Source organism: Lotus japonicus, chromosome 2 (assembly GCF_012489685.1).
Source record: "Lotus japonicus ecotype B-129 chromosome 2, LjGifu_v1.2".
Lineage (NCBI taxonomy): Eukaryota > Viridiplantae > Streptophyta > Magnoliopsida > Fabales > Fabaceae > Lotus > Lotus japonicus.
Window position 1 is genome coordinate 56,179,211 of NC_080042.1, and position 23,413 is coordinate 56,202,623.

At 34.0% G+C, this 23,413-nt stretch overlaps 1 protein-coding gene across 2 annotated transcripts; it reads right to left on the bottom strand.

Annotated features, from left to right (window-relative positions):
* Nucleotides 1–164: 164 nt before the first annotated feature.
* Nucleotides 165–22,750, bottom strand: LOC130738453 (cleavage and polyadenylation specificity factor subunit 1). Of its 2 annotated transcripts, XR_009019408.1 has the most exons (27): nucleotides 22,288–22,750; nucleotides 21,101–21,247; nucleotides 19,677–19,830; nucleotides 18,017–18,152; nucleotides 15,176–15,321; nucleotides 12,019–12,114; nucleotides 11,785–11,837; nucleotides 11,438–11,569; nucleotides 10,803–10,854; nucleotides 10,574–10,693; nucleotides 10,124–10,258; nucleotides 9,849–9,977; nucleotides 9,556–9,633; nucleotides 9,075–9,215; nucleotides 7,130–7,224; nucleotides 6,073–6,269; nucleotides 5,028–5,812; nucleotides 4,816–4,896; nucleotides 4,661–4,726; nucleotides 4,468–4,545; nucleotides 3,471–3,698; nucleotides 3,213–3,344; nucleotides 2,947–3,123; nucleotides 2,441–2,626; nucleotides 1,233–1,615; nucleotides 599–831; nucleotides 165–490 (listed from the first exon to the last, which is right to left on the bottom strand). XR_009019408.1 is itself a non-coding variant. In XM_057590432.1 (26 exons), the coding sequence occupies exons 1-26, from the start codon at nucleotides 22,602–22,604 to the stop codon at nucleotides 717–719; spliced, it is 4,359 nt and encodes a 1,452-aa protein (XP_057446415.1). In that variant the 5' UTR covers nucleotides 22,605–22,750; the 3' UTR covers nucleotides 165–716. The 2 variants fall into 2 exon arrangements, 1 of the variants encoding a protein (XP_057446415.1); XM_057590432.1 differs by having other exon boundaries at nucleotides 165–831.
* Between the last annotated feature and the right edge of the window lie 663 nt (nucleotides 22,751–23,413).

Consider the following 23,413-nt stretch of genomic DNA (forward strand, 5'->3'; position numbering starts at 1 on the left):
GCAAACAGGGTTAGAAGAGTTATCGTTTTTCTAAATTTCATTTTCAATTGTGAAACTCATCTAATTATCCGTTAAGCACATACAAGCATCCACGATATCAAATATATGCTTATACCATTAAACATTACACACCATACTAATACAAGAACATTCGATGCCCAGAATTACTAATAGTAATTCAACTTTAAAGGTTATTCCATAACACCGTATATACAGCTGTTATTTTGAAATGCTGTTTGTTATTAAACCTTCATATGAATAAACAAGAAATGACTAATTACATAATGTTACAGACAATTCTTAATGCTGACATACATAGAAGAATCCAAGCTTCTAGCGATTCAGTTCAAATTGCTTCTTAGGGGGAATGGAATCATGCTACACTACATCCAGCTCTTCCCATTTAGGAACTTAACAGACTCATACTTCCCAACTCTAGAAAAGCATAACTTGATGACTCCATGTGGAAAGACAACAATTTACATTTGATCTGCAGAATATGAAACTTGCATCGGCATTAATGCTGGATATCACTATCCAAGGGCTGATTGTGTTCACTGCTTGTAAGATAGTATTTGGATACGATTTAATGACTTACCCTAGCCTTCAACCATATTAAAGCACTTATAGTAATAATAAGATGCCAATGGATCAAAATCCATAAATGGCAAGATATGGGCAGGCACTGTTTTTTGATCAAAAAAAGATGACTGTGTTCACAAGAAGCTTGTTCCAAGGGACAGATCGCTTAGATTTGTGAGAATTTGTGATCGAGTCGTCCCAATTAGGTGAGCAATTTCAAGCTGTTCCTCCAATGGAAGCATTTCATAACTGTAACAAAGCAGCCCAATTAAAAACAAGCAACTAACATATTAACAAAATATACTTAAGTTGTAAACATAAAAAACAAGTCATGTCTGTAACTACTAGTACTAGATATAGCTCTTTAGCTGGATCCACCACAATAGATTGACTAAGCCAAGTGAAGAAATCACCAACATTTTTCTTGCAGTTATCTGTTGGTTTTAACTTCTTATGATTCAACTCTGGTTGACTGTGCAGGTTTCGTGCCTTTTATATGAACATTCTTTTCTTGTTGCAAAACACAATTCATTAACATGTATTGAATAATCTACTTTATTTTTTCACTTTTGTAACACTAAATGTATATATATATATATATATTACTTAATGGCATATACAATAATGTTTTGGGCGAAGATAGAACATACTGGCATAGAAGCTCGCAGTCAACTATACTGTCAGGGCCAGGCCGATGGGCCTTTCCATTTGAATTGAACTGCCTGAAAGCTCTTGGATTCAAGCCAGCAACATGCGGTACAGCATCTACAAGCTTCCTCTGCAAAGATTGCAGTCTACGAAACGTGATTTCATCAAGAGGAGCAATGCAACCAATACTGCCATCCAAGGTACCAAATAATAAGGCAAATCGATTGGTTTTATCTGAGCCTGGACCTGCACCAGTTCGGTCAGAAGTGGATAGCATCTGCAACCTTAAGAATTTAGTCACATGTGCACCAACATGAAATTCAGCCCTTGAAAGAAGCTTCTGTCCTTTCCAACTCTCAGACATCTTTGGAGCATAGTAAAAAATCTGCTTCCAGAGTCCAGACATTACAAAGGTTATAACTTATGTCTCAACTAAAAGGCCGAAAATATAATACAAACAAACACAACAAACCCAACAATGATGATTTCAGGTTTTCATTTCACTGTAACAACAGGAGGCAAATAGGAACATGCAACCAACAGCCTATTAGATATTAAAGAATTACAATTACGATGAAGAAGAAAAGGAAAATGTAACATACTATAAATTTAAAAAGAACTAGGCAAATGAACACTTTCAGCCAAGGAAAAACCCCAGCATATATAATTATGCTTTTATGAAATGAAAGCAACTTCTCAGATGAATCGGGTAACATTTAAATATACTAAATAAGGCAAGACTTTAAATATTAATAAAGTCAAAAATAAGAAATGTAACTAATTAAGAAAAAATAAAATCATGGTACAACGAACTGCAGCAGAATGTGCATTCCAAAATCCCAATAGGTCAATGTAATCCAATTTGACTGACTGACTAAAAATTGCCAATATCACCTTGACCATTTCACATGAAAGCTATCAAGGTTGATAACAAGGTTTTCAGTGCAAAGAAGACATTCTGAGGCACCAATCAGAAAGGTTGATAACAAGGTTTTCAGCCCTATGATAAGAGGTACAAGAAGCCAAAAAGGACGTAGGAAGATATTTTAAAAACAGTCACATGGTCAATAATATACCACAAAATTTGGTTTTTGACTGAGCGCAATGGCGTCGTGTGATCCAAATAGCCGACCTCACTTAGTGGAATAAGGTTTTTGCTGTTATCATTTAAAAATGGTAAATGCAAATCAGAACAAATAAATGGTCAGACCTGGATATTTTTTTGATCATCTGAAACCATGAGACTCAGAGTACTTCCATCAATCAAAAATTCTGTCGCAAAACAATTAAGAGAGCCAAAATCCTTAGCTAACAAGTTAAGTTGAGCACCCTGCTCTTTCCAACTAAGAAAGTATATGCTTTTATGGACATCACCGATAAGAATGAAGTTCTTTACCTGCAAAATCATTAATAGGTATCAACCAAAAGAGAAAAACTAATGTGCCTTAGTTAACGTCCAATTATCTGAGTTTTCATTATGTTATTTTTAGCTCTCTGCCAATTTATAAATTGTATCATGAATCTTATTAAGCATTCAATGATAACACTAAAAAACAGCTGTGAACACAATATTTCTAAAATGAAAACAGTGAAACTTTACATCTTGCAAGAGAAACTTGGGAAAACTAAAGACATCTAAATAACTAAACTTTGCATGTCTTTGATACATTGCCCATTTTATCCTAATGATAAAAGATTTAAGGAAATGTCACTTACAATATTTAAGCTCACAACATGTAATGGTGGTGCATCAAAAAATGCAATACCAGTCAACTCAGTGCCAGTCCACTTATGCAGAGTAATTTTTGGACCAGATGCTATTAATAGATGGCCCTGAAGTGAGGCCAATGCAGACACATCACCTTTTGATTCCTTCGAGTAAACCTCTGAAACCTGTAAGGAGATGAGATGAACATTTTAAATGATGTCCAAATGAAAGTATCACCCAAAATTAGATAAAAATAGAGGACAATATTGGTTACCAGATTTTGTGGATTATCAGTATTTTTGCCCAAGGAAAACAAGAGGATTCGACCTCTCGCAGCAACATCCTCGCCTTGCACATAAGCAGTACCAACGGCTAAAAGTGTTTCATTTTCTTTTGAGGTTGTATTCTACGATGAAGATAGATTTCACATAAAAATTAATAAGGGCCAGAAGCAATCACCACAGTTAGTTGTATACTTGTATTACCATATTCAGCATTCAGTTTGCTTTGAAAACCAAGGGAGAAAACCTACCACCAGAGTAACCATCTTCACAGTGAGGGCATTTTCAGAACTCTGCATAGGTATGGTTGCCTTAGTTTGCCAAGGGCCACCAGACTTTTCTGGCTCCATGATACGAACCTCAAATTCATCAACAGTATAAAAGCGGTTTTGTTCATCAGAGTTCAAATTCGGATTCTCAGTCTGATGGTTGGCATCTGGGTCAACCAGAGAAACAACTTGACTTAGTGGCTTAAGAACCTGATGAGAATAATTAAAAAGTTGCATTAAAAAATCTGTGACACATAGAGCAATCAAGCAAAAATTTCAAGTGATCCAGCAGAGTAGGACAAAATCTCATTTAACACCAAGCCAACAAAATAATATACTCAATCACCTAAATATTGAAAGAACCACTGACAACGTTGAAATGCACTAGTAAATTAACAAACTAGTGAAAGTGATTACTTCATAAGTAAATTGTACAGAATTATTCTAATTCCTACTACTTATTTATCCTAATAATTTTTCTAACTATTAAATTAAGAAAGTATTGAAAGCTTTTTATGTTTACAAGATATTGAATGAATTTACTTTTTTCACTTAATATATTTTCATAATCGGAAGATACGTAGCAGGATGTATCATTGCTCAATCCTAAATATACATTTTTCAATAATACGGAATGTATTAATAATATATAACACAATTTACTAATCAAGATACAAGCAAATGGAGAAAGAAACTTTAAATGCAGAATTATTTTATGTAGTCTAATTCAAAGTTTAAAAGTTGGAAATAATTTGTCAATTTACACTATACAATACAAGTGTTTACAAATGAATGAATCATTAAATATTTTGTATGATTCAAGCTAGTGATATTACTTGTCATTATGATAAATTGTGTAATAAATATAACCTTGTACGCCTATCAATTATGGTCTTTGAATATTGGTATTTGCTGGCAAATGAGACTGGCAGAGAGAGAGAGAGAGAGAGAGAATGAGACAGAGAGAGAAGAGGCTTACAGGAAATGAAACAATAAGCGGATACAAATTCTTCTCTGCAAAGTAAGTTACTTGATGAGGTGTGGCTTTCAATGGAACCTATGGATGACATCCCAAATTAGAAAATATCATATTAAGATTTTTGTAGAAATTTGAGATTATAATTATAACATGAAAAGGAGGCATTAAATGATAATTGAAAAAAAAAACCCACTTTCTGTACAGGCCAGTGGCTGTCGTAGTTTGAGCCAGTAGGTAATTGGCATATCTTTAGAACACCCTATAAATAAGTAACATAAAAAGAGTCAACCACAATTATAGATCTACAATGAGATAAACTATCCATAAAAGGAAAGTATCACCCTATACCTGTGATGTAACATATATGAGTCCGTGATTGCAGTTCACGTTGTGTAGGACAGTAAAAGCAAGAATGGACCCGTCACATAACTGACACAGAAGGAAAAGTAAGAAAGGTGATGTACATCTAGAAAGTCACAACCAAATTAGTGAAGTGAAGAACATATTTAAAAGACCATTATTGTAGAAATATAGTTACATCAAGGTGAATTCATTCTGACCTGCGGATGAACACGGAGTCGCTCTCTCAATACCATAACCCAAGCCGGTCTTGACCCTGATAGGAAGAACCCTTCATAACTACCAATATTCTTGAAAATAGTAATATGTTGACCAGGTGATCCATTTGATGTCTCCTCCCTGGGATATGCATCCAATGGCAAACGAACAAATCTCAAATTTCTAAGCCTAGAAACACTAGTGCTGCTAAGGTCAACAGGTCCACTGGCTGAAACTGAGTCCTCAACTTTAGAAGTACCATCAGGGCTTTCATAAAGGTAAGCATGGTAACAAAGTATTGTTCCATCACTCAAAATACCAAAAAGAAATGGGCGGCTGTGCTGCCCTGACCATCTCTGCATGGCTAACTCTACAACCTTCATATTCAGTACATTTTCCTTCCTGCCTTGGTTGGCCACTGCATCAGAACCTTTATCCCCCTTTTGAGAATCTTTGGCCACCTCTTTCGTCAGAGCATCAACAAGATGGCTCTTTCCAGACATAAAATTCTCAACAGAAAAAACACAACTAAAATTGGGCACATCAAATATTTCAAGGTTTCCATTTTCATAACAAACAACACAATAAATATCCCCATGGTCCTGAGGTGCACCATCAGTGCCATCAATAGCCTCACCAACACCAGTAGAAAGCCATGCATCAGTGCTTGTCTTCCTTAGCCATGGCTCAGGTCCTTTATCATGATACAGTGTACATGAAGAAACTGATTCCTTAGAGCTCTCAAATGAAGCTGGAGAAGTGACAGAAATGGTGCATGTACTAGGATCTGTATGCATCACAGAATAAAAAACACAGCGATTAATTTTACACTGCATTTTCAAGAACATTTATACATGCCAGCACTATGTTCTCAGTCCACTGTGAGACAAAATTATGAAATTGAGTATCACAAGTAATACAAGTACAATACATAACCAACAAAAAGAAATACACAAGGACAAATTGATCATGAGAAAAACTACAGAAAGAAACTTCTAAGTTGATAAATATAACTATTTAGGACAAAAATGAATTTATAAAATTTACCTCCAACCAAAAGTCGAATACTTCCATCACTCATTCTGAGTAAGACATATGGATCAGCTATAGACACCGAGAGTGCTAAAGCACTCTCAGATCCCGAATTAGAATCAGAGTTAGAAGGCCCAAAGCTTATATCTTGGGTCATAAAAGAACCATCTAGGATCCGAGCACCACGTTCATACACTTGAATAACTCGACGCCTATGAACAAAACCAAATATGTGTTATAAAGAAAGCATTTAAATCAATATTAAAATCAACAAGGAAAGCCAAGATATACAGAACATTAATGGTGTGATAAGCCAACTACCCCTTTAGTTTCAGCTATTATAAAATTATATTTTGAACAAGCCATCTCATGCAAGAGAACCTTGAGCTTGAAGTGACAACAATACACAAATCGCAGGCTAAAATACTATATCATGAACGTATTTGGAAAACTTAAACTATTAGGTGAAAACACGTGAATGGATTGAATATCACACTCCTAAAGAAGGAACATGTTTTCTTTCTATTTTCCCATCAAAACATAACAGTTGGTGCAATAAAGGGCCTGTTTGGTTGCAGTTTTGTTTTCAGTTTTTAAAACAATTTTCAGAAACAATTTTTAAAAACAGTTTTCAGAAGAAGAAAACAGGTTGAATGACATGTTTTCCAACATTTAGAAAACTGATATCTGAAAACTAAAAACAGAAACTGAAACCATCTTTTAGCTGTTTTGGTTTTTTAGTTTTAAAAAACTGAAAATGAGAACTGTTTTCATAAACAGTACCAAACAGGTTTTTCAGTTTTTAAAAAATGAAAACTGTTTTGAAAACAGGAAACAAACAGGCCCAAAGAATCAATAACTGACAAGAAACAGATAAAATCCCAGTCAATAGGTTAAGGAACTAAAGATCCAGAAACAGAAAGCAAAAAAGCAAGTACCAACAATGACCTACCTTCTAATTAAATTCTATTTCCACAGAAGCATAAAAAGTTAACCATAAACGGATAACAATTGGGAAAAACAGAGGTTCACAAAAGCAATAACCAAAATCAAAATTGAGATAAAGACCCACCTTCCGAATAAATTCCCTGCCGCAAGTGTTTTTCCTTGAACATAATAGTCAACACTTTCAGTAACCTCACTTAGCAGATCGGCTGTTTCTAGTACCTAATCACAACAGTTTAAAAAACAAGAGCCATCAACTTCATGAGTATAAAAAAAAGTATTACCACCATTTATTATCTAATATTTGTATTGTGAGAAATTCCAGAACGAACAAGTGTAGCACACAGAATACTTAGAATGGGCACAATTGGAAAAATAGAAAAAGAATGAAAGAAGCATGGAAGAAATTAAAAGGGCAGACAAAGGACATAAAGAAACAAGCTAAGAAGAAAACTCAATCGAGCCATCTTTTCAAAAATTCCTCTATATTCCTGGATCCTTTATCAACTTGCCACTCTAAATACAACCAACAAACCATTCTCAAGCAGTCTTACAACAACACATCTTTATGCTTTCTAGTTTCTACACCCAAAATCAAAGGATGAATCCTTGTACATAAACCATCTTCAATGTTTAACAGGTAAAGCAACCTAACACCATATATGATATATCACTCTCCAAAAGCACCAACCAACTCCCCCAACTTCTGTGACTGCTAATAAATCTATTAATTAAGAGGGTATTATATTTGACTCACTCGCATTTTAGTAAAAAACTTATCTAACGTAAAAAGAATTTACCTACAAGCAAAAGATCTGGTTCAGTTGAAATCTGAAGTTGGAGCTCATTGTGCAAGTGTTATCAATCTAAGGATTATCATATCAATTTTCTTTTACTGTCAAAAAATGCTGTATTTGGTTATGATTGAGTGTTACCCATAATCTATTACTAGAGTAGTACAGCAGTTAGTTATGACTTTGGACAGAAGTTATCAGCAGTTAGTTATTAACAGAAGTTACTAGCAATTCGTTATTAACAGAAGTTACCAGCAGTTAGTTAGTTATTCATAGAAGTTAACAGCAGTTGTCACCAAGGGACAGTTGAAGGAGCGACTCGTGAATGCTGCCAGGTTGGACAAGCCAATAACTCAAACACGTCCAGTCTGTTTTTTTGAGCAAGAACCAGTGTCACCTTACCACCATGATACGGACTCCAACTAACTAACAATTTGTTAGTTAGTTATGACTTTGGACAGAAGTTATCAGCAGTTAGTTATTAACAGAAGTTACTAGCAATTCGTTATTAACAGAAGTTACCAGCAGTTAGTTAGTTATTCATAGAAGTTAACAGCAGTTGTCACCAAGGGACAGTTGAAGGAGCGACTCGTGAATGCTGCCAGGTTGGACAAGCCAATAACTCAAACACGTCCAGTCTGTTTTTTTGAGCAAGAACCAGTGTCACCTTACCACCATGATACGGACTCCAACTAACTAACAATTTGTTATAATTCTGTTGGCTACTAACTAACAATACTGAACAGAAAGCATCTCCTATTGAGAATCTTGTCTAATTATTAAATCAGATATCATTTAAACTAATAACAAAATTGTGAGCAACTAATATAAATTTTATAAGTAATTTTCATGTTACTAAACACCAGTTTTTTAAATGTATGCGATTATGTGTTTATAAATACAGAAATTTGATGTAATTCAATATTGATAGGACTTTTACTTATGTCTTGTGTGATCGGTAACCATATACCTATAAATACAGAAACATCACTGTAATTCTGTATTGACAGGATAGTTACTTATATTAATTTATATACCAGCAACTATACACCCCTAACCCCCCACCCCGACAATAGGGAAGACCATCAAACTTATGACAACCCTGATTTTATGTCCCCTACCATTTTATTTAGGTACTGATGCAATATACTTGAATGTCTAACCCCAGGTGATTTGACTAGAAATTCCATTCACAAGTAACATTAAAATCAAAACTAATAGAAGATTTTACAAACCATAGCTTATGATTCCAGAATAAAGTATAATAAAAGAAATTACCATAGTACGAGCCTCCAAACTTATAATAAGGTATGCATGATACTCATCATCATCATCGGCCAGCTTAGAAGAATCGGAAATATGAGAGCGTGCGCTCTTATGATAAACAGTCCAAATTCCTTTGCACCCAGGAAGTTCAACCTGAAATCATGCATAACGCAAGAAAGGTGAATACTACATACCGCTTTGCAATTTTTGTCATCTGGTTTATGAATGAAGTAATAGATCATTCAGCAAACTGCGAGAAAATAACTGGAAAGTGAAAGTAGTACATCACAATTACTTGTTTTTGCATGTACTAGAATATAATAAATTCACATTACCAATTTACCATATTAATGACATAGTAGCAAAAAAAAGTGCCAAAAGTTTATTAACATGGATGTGCGGAGGACTTCAAAAATTTCGTTAGCATAAGCATCAACATGAAGCATACATAATATATTAAAAACATATCCACCTATAAAAACCATGGACAAACCTCAGTAATAACTTCTGGGCGAATTGATTGCCGAAGAACACACAGAGAACCATTCTTTCCATGACCAGAACAGCAGACCTGCATAGTGCCTCAAACTAGGTGAAACAAAGTATTTTATAGTAAAAAAAAAACTATGATAGACACATTTCGATTAAGGTGTCTTGGAATATTAAATTAATATATAAAATCAAGTGCTACAATGGCCTCTCCCCCCTCCTGCCACCCCTTTCCTATCTGCTTAATGTAAGCAAGTTTATAGTGGTTGGGTTAGTAACAAATAAAAAAATACTGACCAATTCATAGTTACTCTGCTTGGCTATCCCTGTAGCATTTGCATCAGCATTTATTCTCAAACCGTATGAGAAATCTTTCAAAGGACCAATGTTAATCAATGAATCCCTTACTGCAAACGAGAAGGATTTCTGCAGCCAACATATAACTAGTTCAGCAAGTTTAATATAGCTAAATATTTAAGAAAATACCACAATGAAGTTTATGAAAAATGAAATCAAAAACAACTGCAGGATGGTAGATGCCCACTAAATCTCTCTGCATAACAAAACACTACCTGTGCTGATTCTGTTCTATTTGGAGCAGATCCATACAAGGAGAGTTCCTCACCACTAACCATATCATGTAAAGAATCAGAAGGTGACCTCCGCAATCTCTTTGTTGAAGAAGCATCTCCTTCAATATCACCGACCTATAATATTGCAGGAGATATTATAAATGACTTTACGGACTGAATATAGATGGAACAAATAAAGAAAACAGTGGGTTTCACTTGAAATAAACAATGTTGTGAATGGCAGATGGTGGACCATGGTGTAGAGCCAAAAACCCGCCATGAGATTCTGCCATGGCGGATATTTGATAACAGTGGAAAAAAAAGTTATTAAACAGGAAAGAAAAAGGAAAAAACTTCAATCTGAACAACACATTTGCATGTACTGAAGAAAAAATCTTTAAAAGAATCTACACGAAGGCAGTAGAGAAGTTCAAGATATACAATACGCACCTCTTCTTTTAGATTGGAAGACAACATTGAAACACTTGATCCACAAGAAAATTGCACTAGCATACTGTCTCCTAATCGACTGGCGAGAAAAAACAGAGAATTTCCGATTGTCGTAATACCCTACAAAAATTGTAAATATTTAAAAAAACTAAACTCAATCTGAAAACTGATCAATAAGGGCTATATTCAAATCAATAACAAATTAGTACGATAGACTTTTCAAACTTACAGATGACAGAACTGAAGCTTTTGACTTGGAAAGATCAAGTCTCTGTACAACCCTGGAAGTGAAAAAAATATTTGTTGGTTAATGTTTTTATGATAATTGTGTTTTGAAATGTTTTGAGCACATTTACTGTAAAAACTGTTGCCGAAGGAGGAAAACAGCAACTATAATACTCTCTTCTTCCACCACATTGTCCATTCTAGAATTCTTAAATTTAACTTCCCTCTACCCATCTACTGTAGACTCCAGGTAAAGAACTTAAACCATGATTATTTCCATTTGATGCAAAAAAATAAGTCAGACAATCAATATAGCTGTTAAGTTTAGAAACTAGATAAAGCCTTAAGTTGAAATGCCTTCTTCCACCTTTATACAAAATGGTAGCATGAAAGAGGATAGTAAGAAAGACACAGACAAAAGTCCAACCAAAAGACTAGAACATTGAAAGAATATATTGTTGAAAATAGAGTACTAACAATAAAAAGAAACTCCACGACAAAGTAAAAACCATATTCCTATCCTATGTCAGCTGGCATGTAATCGTGATCTAAATCAGCTGCCTGTAGATCAGCCAAAATTAACATATGATCTACAACATGAATATGAACGAGGGAGATCACAAAGGACAAGAAACATACCTTCCATCAAAAATAAGAGTAAGCAATAGCAATTCACCAGTTTTTGTTGACAATAAGGCCACATCATTCGACAACCAAGTAGCATTGGCAGCATCAAGTTCTACGTTGAAAAATGATCTTGGCATCTCCTGACTGAAATGGAATTGATATTCCCATATTTAACCAAAAAAAAAATTATGAGTATATGGGTGTTTGTGAGATGGGCATCATGATTCCCACACACACTCAACAGTATTCAAGATGCATATTTTGTGAGCGCTAGTCATTTTAAGTTTTACAAATAGTACAAGACAGACAGACACAGAGAGAGAGAGAGAGAGAGAGAGAGAGAGAGAGAGAATCATCACCTACTATCAAGTGAAACCGCATAGCTGTTCAAGGCCAGTGCACAAGAAGCAGACTGCAAAAACACCCTGTATAATTAGATTGTTGCCTACCTCTTTCCTAAGCAAGAAAAACAAAAAATGTGCGAATACAAATTCACGCACTCAACAAAAAAAAACTCATCCAAATATTTTTGAATTTTTTTTTTATAGAAAATGGGTAAACACTGCATAATTATGTCAGACCAACACATTTACCTGACTGTGATAATGAATAGTATTAGCAGCAATTACAAGAACACCACCAATTGGAGAGGGCACTGCAATAAGCTTGTAAGCATCGTGAGGCAGATTCTGACAAATGAAAATCATAAACACGATCTTAGCAAAACAAGTTAAAGCTTATAAAGTGTAAAATAAAACAGAAGTAACAACAAGCAGGACTTCGGACGTGAAATATGTCTGATATCAATGAGGAAACATCATTTAAAATATTATAAACTCTGGAAGTGCATATTGATTAACCAATAGCAAAAGAATTCTCATATACAAGTGGAAGTAACTGTAAACCAAAGAAAAGGAAACACAACATGATAGACATAAATTATTAGAAGAAAAAAAATGCTCAAGACAAAAGAGATGGATAGCAGTCACCAATGGGCACGCTATGTAAACAATCCATAACTTAATATACTTCAGTTTATCTTACATTAAAGAGGGGACAGAAATACTATTAAAAGCCATTTTTGTTGCTTGTGTCACTTTATAACAAAAGCTCCTTAAGATTAATTACCCCTCTATGGTGTCATCTTTTGGGAAGTTTCCTCAGCTCCCGCCACCATCTAACAACTTTAAAACAGCTAGCGGCCACACCATCAAACTTGCTACTTCCATATTATCCCTCATTGACCCAACAAGACTCAGGGTTTGTTTGGTGGACGGGATAAGCAGACAAGATAGGATAATGTAATCATATCCTACTCTAATCTATTGTTTGTTGCCCTAGCAGAATAGGGTAACACAAGCGTGTCCCTTATCATATCTTGTCCATCATGTGTAAAACTTATCCTGAAGGGGAGCTGGGATAGAATTATCCTGACAGGATAGGATAGCAGTCTTCGATTATTTTTTAGTACCTTAACTCTAAATTCAATATATTCCAATATTTATATTTTATATAATTAATAATAATATAAATTAATAAATATAAAATATTAATGTCTGTAATATATTAATTTTATTATTCATCAATTACTAGTTGTTATTACAAAGTTGAAATTATTTACTTACTTATAAATTTAATTAAAAATGAACTAATTTATTACTGGTGAAAATATTGAATTTACTCAAATAAAATAATTAAACTATCATGATCACTTGCAACTACTTAGTTAGCAATATTTTTCATTTATATTATAATAAAAATAAATAAAATTATTATTCACTAACAGTGAACCACTCACTTATATATATTTACATATTAATAGTAATATAGACTAACTTTGTATTATTTGTTACTATTATTTAAAATTATTTTTCTACTTATATAACAATTTATAATTTAAATATAAAGTACTTTCGAAAAAATAATAATTTTAATAATCTGTTTTAATGTAATAATTTTTTATTTTTATCACTTGCCACTACGAAGTTAAAACCAATTGGTTGAATATATATTTTTTACTTTAATTAAAATAGGCTAATTAATAAAAATAAAAATTTTAGTTAATTTTAAAACACAGGCTCATCTATAAAATAAATTAAAAAATAATCACTTTTAAAAAAAAATTAGAAAATTAATTTTTAAAAAATAGTATTATGTATTTTTATTCACTGGAAAATTTGATATATTTTTCAGTGTTTATATCATATCCTCTCATTATCCTATCCTATCTTATCCTGCTTTTATCCAACTCTCAATCATATTGTGCTCTTATCCTATCCTAACCACCAATTATCTTATCCTAACCACCAAACGGGCCCTCATACTATTATTACTAAATTTTATACAGAGATATTCTAGCACTTCCCTCATTAAACTAGGATTATAAATCCTCTTTTAGTATGAATAAAGCTTTTTTTTATACATCAGAAAGATAAATTGCACCCACCAGGAATCGATCACTGGACCTCCCCCTACCCAACCCATATGTCCCTCAGTTCCTACCACTTGAGTTATCCTATGGGGACAGTATGAATAGAGCTTAGGGCCCGTTTGGTGGTCAGGATAGGATATGATAGGATATGATATGTGAACAGGATATCAACAGGATAGGATAAGAGCAGGATAGACTCTTATCATATCCTGTGTTTGAGGTGCACATGATAATGACAGGATATGATAAGGAAAAATGTATCAGATTTATATTTGAATAAAAAATACATTTAAAATTGATCATTCTATTAAATTTAATTTCTTTACATTTTCATGAATGAGTCTATATTTTAAAATAAATAAAATTAATTTAAATTTTATTAATTAGCCTATTTTATTGTTTTGAAGATACCCTATATTTTAAATAAAATTATGCAGTTAACCGATTGGTTTTCACTTAGCTGTGACACGTGATAATTAACAATAAAAGTTAACTAAATTAAGAATATTATTATTTGAAAAGTAATTTATATTTGAATTATAAATTATTATATAAGTAGATAAGTAGTTTTAAATAATAGGAGATGAAAATAAAAAATTAATCTATTACTATTAAAAAATCAATATTTGTAATCAATGTTTTTCACTTAGTTGTGACACGTGATAAACAATAAAAATTAATTAAATTAAAAATATTATTATTTCAAAAATACTTTATATTTAAATTATTATATAAGTAGATAAATAATTTTTAAATAATAGGAGATGAAAATATTAAATTAGTCTATTATTATTAATAAATCAATATTTGTAAGTGAGTAGTCTATTTTTACTATTTATGAATAATAATTTTATTTATTTTTTATTTTAGTTAAATTAATATTTTTATATTTATTAATTAATATTATTATAAATTATAAATTATATAATATTAAAATAAATTAATTTGGAGTTAGGATACTGAAAGAAAATATATAACTGGTATCCTATCCTGCTCTATCCTAGCTCCCCCTCAGGATAACTTTTACACATGATTGACAGGATAGGATAGAAGACAGGATAGTGTTATCATATCCTGCTGGTGCAACAAACAACAGATAACAACAGGATATGATAATTATCTGTCCTATCTTATCCTATCCTGGTCACCAAACGGGCCCTTAGTGTTTTGTCTTCTGTACCACATCATATCATATCAAAATGCACAAGAGAATATGATTCAAATATCTTACACCTCTCTTTTCCTTCACTACCTAAATTCCTACACTGTCAAGATAATCAATTGTTTAAGTTCCATCTAGGCAGGAACATTGAACTTACAACAGCTGACCAAATAAGTGGATGTTGCTTCAAAGTTGTGCTGATACTAAGCGCTGATATCATGCAAGTATGATGCTTCCATGCGACACGCCCAGCCCAGCTAAGCTCACGTTCGTGCAAGATCACCATCACAGGTTCAATATAGCCTATACAGATAATTAAATGGATTTTAAGAAGGCTCATTAAATTAAAAGCAACAAAAACTAATGCACATTAATATGTTTTCAGCCTAAGAAAACAGTTAGAGAAGACATGAAATAAAAGCACCAAAATCATTTTTGATTATGGCTATACAATATAATATTAGCCAAACCAGAGTTTGCTTCAGAAATAATATTACTAATTTTATTCCAAATGTAATAATGGGGACCAGATAAGTAAGCAGGAAATTGGAATTAAGAAACCTATCTTAATTTTTGCCAGACTGAAGTATCTAAATATTTGGATTTCCAAAAAAAAAAAAATAAACCTATCTTTTTAATGAAGCAGCAGTCAATATTTTAATACGCACAAACATGTTGAACACATATAGTTGTATGCACAACACATTTGAAAAAAATGCATAATTAAAGTAGGTCTCATTTCTATAGTGTTTGATGGATTGAAATGCATGGATATAGATGACAGAATCAACAAAAGAATTAATGCTTAAATTCATTTGCACTAGACTCCTGAGTTACACGTTATGATTTATCATTGTCATTGCCCTCCGAAAACAGATATTCAGTAAAGAAACACACAATTATCTTTTCTTTAACAAAAAATAACATGTCCATTAGAAATATAATATAAAATCATTCATGTGACTTCACCACCCAACAGCTGAAATGGTTTGGTTATCGAGTATTTGGAGGTGGAGATTAGGTTAAAAGCTTTGTCCTGGCCAAGGGTTGTGGAGCCTTTGTTGTGGAGTGTTTGACTCTTTGTTAACACAGTTGACCTGTTTATATTCAGAGGCTTTAGGTCTGAGGAGGAGCATGTTAATATGGAGGTGAGTGGTGAAGCCCACTTGACGGTAGATTGTTAGAATTCAAGTGAGTTTGGAGTCTCGTCTTGGTTAGTAATGGGCTAAAATAAAGATGATATAAAAGAATAGACATTTCACCTATATACTCAATGCCTTAACGTTTTTGGTGAAGATGTGGTGTCAGACTGTCAAGCTCTATTTGTGTTATGTTGCTTGGCCCCTTGGTGCAAGTCCCCTGCTTTATGGGCTCCCTCATGTCCCCAATAATTTACATTGGAGTCTCTATAACAAAGTGGTTTATAGTTCTTTCCTTGTTACATCCATTATTATAATAAAAGATTGAAATTCAGCAAAATATGGGGTCTGTGCATTGTCCACATTTCAAGAGCCCATTGGGGAGTGTTAGAAATATAATATAAAATCATTCATGTGTGACCCAGCAACTTTAACTTTTGGCATAGTTAATTCATGACGATATCAACAGTCACCTATCAAACATATCATAGTAATAAGTAATAACTATTAGGTTGTGGATTAAGGCATAGTTCAAATCAGGAGATTATCGTTTTTGGACACAATCATTATGTGTGGATTGAAGCTATGACCTCAATTTTAGTCACTTGAACAGGGTATGAAGGAAATAAATGTACAGGATGACTCCCCAATTGGAACTTGCAACTCTATCCTGAATTCATGAGATTAATGTGACTTCTAGCGAGTTCTTCAAGCTTATTAATACCAATATGGCGGAGACTTCTACTCCAAATATTGTTTTTTTTTTTAATTTCATTATTTTTTTGGATATAGGCCATGTCCCCCCCCCCCCCCCAACAAAAAAAATCACATAATATATATATATATAATTATATATATATATGGGGAATGCTAACTTACTCCCACTTGTTTTTTAGAAGGAGTAAGTTAGCACTCAACACCTTTTTATTTGGACAACATTACCCCCCACGTTTTCTCTTTAAAATAGTTAAAGGATGGTTTTCTTGTAATTTGACTTACCCAAACATTATTTAATTTAATTTTAAATCTGCAGTTTTTCTCTCTCCTCATTTAGCACCTTCTTCCCCTCTCCCTCTCTCCCCATATCACCTCTTTTTCTCTCTCCACATTTATGAAAATTTTCATTGCCATCTTAAGCTTCTCAAAGCATAAGTTCAAGGCATAACAAATTCCAGAAACTGGTTTTTTTATGTTGAAATTAGAACCTGGATTCTAAGTAAACACAAGTGTATGTAGGAATACAAAACCACAAAATTACATGGATCTGTTAATTTATGGAGAAACCGAAAAAGAATACATAGAAAAAGGGAATTTATATCTAAATTGGCTTATGGAAGTGTAACAATTTTCATCTCCGTTCATCTGTTGTGTTCAGCTCTAGGGAAGGTGAGAAAGAAAGGAGATGTGTTCTGGAATGGGTTTGATGGAGAAGAAAGAGAAAAAGAAAGGTAATAAATGGGAGAGAGAAAATTTGAATATTTAAATTAAAAAGTATTTGGTATGCAAAATTACTTGAAACCCACATCCTAAATATTTTAAAAGAGAAAAAGTGAAGGGTGATTTTGTCCAAATGAAAAGGTGTAGGTTGCTAACTTACTCCTTCTAAAAAACAAGTGGGAGTAAGTTAGCATTCCCCTATATATATAATTATATATATATATATTTATAAAGCTGTACCAAAAAAAGAATTATAAAGAGAATTTAACTTGAAGAATTAACATTAGTGTTACTTGCAAGTTGCAACAACCGTGATTCCATTTTACCAAAAACTTAATCTGAATTATGAACTCCATATCCTTAATTCTAGCATAACTGCATAAGTGAGAAGTTGGTAACAAATAATACTATGTCACACTTACCATGAACAAATGTAAAATCTTTTACATGCCTCATATCCAAGTCACGCAGATTTATCATATAAGATGAGTCAATGCGAGCAGCAACTGCACCTCCAGAACCCAACGGATCATCCTCCCCAACTAAACCAGAACCAGCCTGACAACAACAACAATAAATAAATAAATAAATAAATAAATAAATAAGAGAAATTAAAAAGACAACCAAAAATATAAAAACAGAAACTTTCCCATATGAAAATACACAAACAAAATGAATCACCATTTATGTTATTCAATCACATTCTACATGTCAGGTGAATTACGGGATGCAACACAGTGTAAGTTATAACAATTGCAGTAAAGAAAATTCTAGCCATAGACTAGTGTTACTTCAGCAGTTCAGCTACAGACCTACATGCAGCATTTCCCAAAGAAAGACACGCAATAGATCCTTACAGTCAAGTATTAATAGTTTAATGAGTAAAAAAAAAAATTTACCATGGTGTAATATTAGGACAATAAATGGTAACGGCTCAAAAAAGTCTTCCACACTGATGAAAATACATATTTTTTATTCTGTAGTCAATTGACGCTCCATGAGTATGTGCATGACCTTACAGTATGAGAGGCAATATTTCTAACTACGGCTTTAAATTAATGGCATAATTTTGCTTTGACAATTTCTGGTGTAGTTGCTTAGGTTAGGTCTCTAAATTTCTTACGAATGAATTAGGCTTTATTTTCCTATTGAATACTAAGTTTCTAGCTTCCCTCAGCTAGCACTAGTATAATTCTAGTTGTTCACATCGTATTTTTGTTAATGAAAACTACTAACAAACAAGAACTTATGTAACCCTGTTATGTCCCTTCAATCTCATTGTTGTTGCACATTAATGTCTAAAACCACTACGTAAGCAAAGACAAAGGAGAGTAGAAGAACAACTTTTTTTAAAGGAGCAGAATGGTAGGAAACTATTTTAAAAATTATAGCATCTCTCTATTCTCTAACCAAAGGCAGAAAATCACAGGTTGCATCTCACACAGAAAAGGGACATTGCCATCTTTACTCATAACAAACCCACTAAAATGGCATATGAGAAGTTGCCCGAAGTCCCTCTCTGTAAAAATCCAATTTTCCCAAATACTACTAAAACTAAATAGTCTGTATCACAGATATCTCACCGCTGTACATATAATTGACCAGAAAGGCACAAAACGCAATCATTAGGGATGAAGCTTTTGTGGTTTGCATTTTGCAAATCTACAGAAAAACATTTATATGAATTCATTTTATGTACCGCAATCAAAATGAAAGGCTTCAACATAGATAGACGCCTGGACTTTCAAAGGATTTACAACAACAGACTTATCCATATTTTAAGAACAGGTGATGAAATTAAAAAAGAACCTGAAAATGCAAGATTAGAGTTCATAGGAGTCTAAATAAACCCAACTATCTACCAAAGAAGTTCGTGAAAAAAGTGAATAAGCATCTAGGGAATCAAAGGTTGTTTCAAAGGAGTTCCATTTCCATATTATAGAGATTGGGCATCTTGGGATGCATTTTTTATTTATGTCCATTTTCTCTTTCTTTTAACTTCTTTCTTTTTTAACATACTCAGGTAAAAAGGAAATAAGATTCTAAAGGAACTATAAAATTGAATAAATATAGAGGATAAACCTGAGTAGTCTTTAGTATTATCATTTGCAAATCGTAGACTAGAACTCCACCACACCTTCCTTGAGGATCAACCTTTACCACTGGACCTCTTGCAAATTGTTCCCTGCCTCTTTTTAAATGGAGCCATTCTGGACCCTCAAAGCAATGCAAAGAACTAGAATGTAGAAACAAAATTAAAAACACCAAATAAGCAACATCCTTTAGACAATAGATCAACTCTAGCCTCCATAAGCAAAGATTGATAAGGAATAAAATATTGATAGGGAACAGTTAAGAAGAATGATAAGGAATACTCCACTACGTAGTAAACATTGTGACACCAAACAACATTAGCTTCAAGGTGCCAGACACTCGGAGATGAGAGAGATAGAGGGAGACAAGAGATTTTCTTAAGTATGATTATGGAGGTTATGCAGTTTTCTACTTGAGAATATGTGAAGCACTTATTTTGACCGACACAAATGAGTATGAATCACTACGACCAGCCCAAACTTCATTCTAAATGGAAGAGCATTAAATCGATAATATTGTTGTTCATTGTAGGTGGCACAGGAAAATTATATCCTTAGAAACTAAAAGATTGGAGGCAAATGGCATTACTTTTCATTTGACAATGTAATAAATAAGCCGATGCACTACTGTTTTAAGCTATACTCAATGCTCCTGGAAATAAACAACAAGTGAAAAGAAATGATAACAGCTTGCCCTGTGCAAATCCTGTACAACTTCCACATTTCAACCTCCAAAAGGCAATAGCAGATTTATCACTGTAGTTAAATATCATTAAAAAGAAAGGTATGCCTATCTTGACACCTTGAAACAACAAACTACAAAAAATGCTCCAATCCACACTGAACAGTTAATTTCAAAATTCAAGATTATGTGATATGACTACATTAACACAGCTCAAAATCTCAAATGTGATCCAATTTATATAATCTCACGTACCCTCATTTCACTCTCCTATTTATAAACAAAAGAAATCTAATGATGGAAGATTTGAGAAACGCACAAGAGATGAAGATAAAAGATTGAAAGGACAAAGAAAAATATAAATTGAAAAAACCAAAGGAAAAAAAAAACACAACTTTAACACTAAATATAAAGCCCACCAAAATCCACAAAATAACCATCAAAGAAAGAACCCTTCTAAAATTTAGTCAACTATTTCAATATCCAACCATGAAGAATAAGACGTTGGAGAAAGAATAAAACTTGAAGTTGGATAAAACCACCCATAATCAGACTACACCACAAATTCAAAGTTATTTTTCCCGGAGCTATCTCTCTACATTTCCTATTATAAATCCTTCCTAATTCTCAGTTTGCAGAAGTGCAAACCCAAATATAATGCCATTAAAAAAATGAATTAACAGAAACAAAAATCATATTCATTTAAATGCTGATTTTAACAACCGACTCACCTAGTTCGGAGTCCATGAATAGAATCATCATACTCTAGAACTGAAATCTTCGCATCTTTAAAAGTTAAGATGATAGAATCTCTCCTTTTAGAAGTATCACCACCCCCAATGCTCAAGACAGCCATGCTTTTAACATTTCCATGCAACCTGAATTGTAAGCATAAAAGCAGGACTGAGATAAAAACCCAAATCAACCACAAATAGTGTGCTTGGTAAAGCATTTGCATCCTCCAAAATCACGTTTGATGCAAGAAAACAAAATTTTAAAAAGAAAAAAAAACGAGGTTTGATTATTGCAAGTTAAAATTATTTTGCTTCTAAAAGCAAGTTCAACTGAAGTGAAAAAAAATGTAGCTTTTGCATTGGGTTAAGAACTTCATATTAAATTTTACTACAAACTTCCTTTATAAGATAATTTCCAAACAAAAATTCATCACTTCAAATTCACTTCTAACCAAAATCAAATTTCCAAACACTCACCTAGTCACATAATAAATCACTGCTTAAGTTTCCACGGCCCAATCCACAATGAACCATATCAATTTTGAGATAAAAGTTTTATTACAAGATTGCGATTTGCGTTTGAGATCAAAGTTTACACACATTACCAAAATCCATTTAGCAAAATCAAGCTTACAAATGCTAGTCCAAATGCATACTAAATCCACAATTTGCTAAATCAAATCAACCAAACTACTTCTCAATTTCAGATTCTGAATCAGAACAGAGCCATATAACCATCACTAAGTGTATGTTTGTGTTGGCAGTTACATAAACCTAAAATTACTTCAACAAAAAGGAAGGACTCAGCTCAGTTCACGTTTTGGCATCGCAATTCATATTTTTCCGTAGTAAACTTGTCAGAACGCGTAAAAACAGGCACCAGGCACAGAACCGAATCTCAAAATGGCTCTTAACAAAATTTCCACAGCCTAAAACCAAAATGTGTCTCATCAAGTCAACCAATTGCATCAAAAACCAGTTTTCAACTCACAAAAACCACTTCATTTCAAACTCAATTTTAACCCCAAATCATTTCGCGGAATCAAGTTCATCTAAAACCAAGCTTGCAAGAGCTCATCCAAACACACCCTAAATCCCCAATGTGCTCATGAAACCAAAAACCATTTCTCGATTTCACATTGCGAAATGCGAAATCAGAGCTGAAGGAAGGAGGAGGCGCAAACCTGTAATGGCAAACGAGCTCAAGCGAGGCGCCGGAGATTCCATCGAGGAGTGTACCGCGGGCGGAGGAGGGCTTTGAAGGATGGCGGTCCTGGAGGCGGACGATGTAGACTTCGAGGACGTTAGCGGCAGTGACGACGAGGTTGGGGAGAGGGGAGGGGTGGCGGGGACGTGGGGCCCAGTCGGAATCGAGGTCGTCGTCGGGGGGAGGAATGATGGTGTGGGAAGCGAGGTCGGCGCGGGAATGGGTGAGGAAGCCGGAGGCGCAGTGTTCGACGCCGGTGGGCCACTGCATCATCTTGTACGCCGCGAAACTCATGGCGGAGAACGGAATGGGAGGTTTTCTTCTCCGTCGGAGGTTAAACCCTGAATTAGGGTTTGCGTTTTGAGTTTGGCGGGAGGGAGTGAGTGAGTGTTGTTCTAATCAGTAGTCACTCTCCACCCCCAGTCTCTTTCTAGAGAAGAGTGTGTCACTTCCAGCATAGTTTACAAATGTATTTTAAATTGAAAAAAAAAATTGAAAGTAAATTAAAAATTAAAAGTAGGCTTAATTGCAACTTTGGTCCCCGACGTTTACCAATGCCACGATTTTGGTCCCCCACCTAATTTAATTACATGGATGGTCCCCAACGTTGTAGGTCGTGTGCAACGTTAGTTCTACCGTTTATTTCTTAATGGAGGAGACTTACGTGGACGTCTAGTTGGAGAGAAAAATGAGGTATGAGGAGAGAGGGTAGCACGTGAGTATCACGTGAACTCACGTGAACCTTATATTAACTCATTATACCCAAATCTGAAACCCTAGGGATCTAAATCGTGTTACCTTCTTCGTTCTAGGGAGGTCAGGGGTTTGGGTATAATGGGTTCAGATAAGGGTCACGTGATACTCACATGCTTCCCTCTCTCCTCATACCTCCTTTCTCTCTCCAATTGGACGTCCACGTAAGCCTCCTCCATTAAGAAATAAACGGTAGGACTAACGTTGCACACGGCCTACAACGTCGGGGACCATCCATGTAATTAAATTAGGTGGGGGACCAAAATTGTGGTATTGGTAAACGTCGGGGACCAAAGTTGCAATTAAGCCTTAAAAGTATTGATAGAATATCAGTTAATTTCAGCATTCAA

What these genes read in the sequence shown, in the direction of transcription:
- LOC130738453 (XM_057590432.1), bottom strand. Translation starts at nt 22,604, where the DNA reads ATGAGTTTCGCGGCGTACAAGATGATGCAGTGGCCCACCGGCGTCGAA. An exon ending in ATAGAACAGAATCAGCACAG is followed by an intron (nt 9,978 to 10,123) that starts GTAGTGTTTTGT and finishes TGTTGGCTGCAG; the next exon opens with AAATCCTTCTCGTTTGCAGT. An exon ending in GACTCCGTGTTCATCCGCAG is followed by an intron (nt 4,897 to 5,027) that starts GTCAGAATGAAT and finishes CTTCTGTGTCAG; the next exon opens with TTATGTGACGGGTCCATTCT.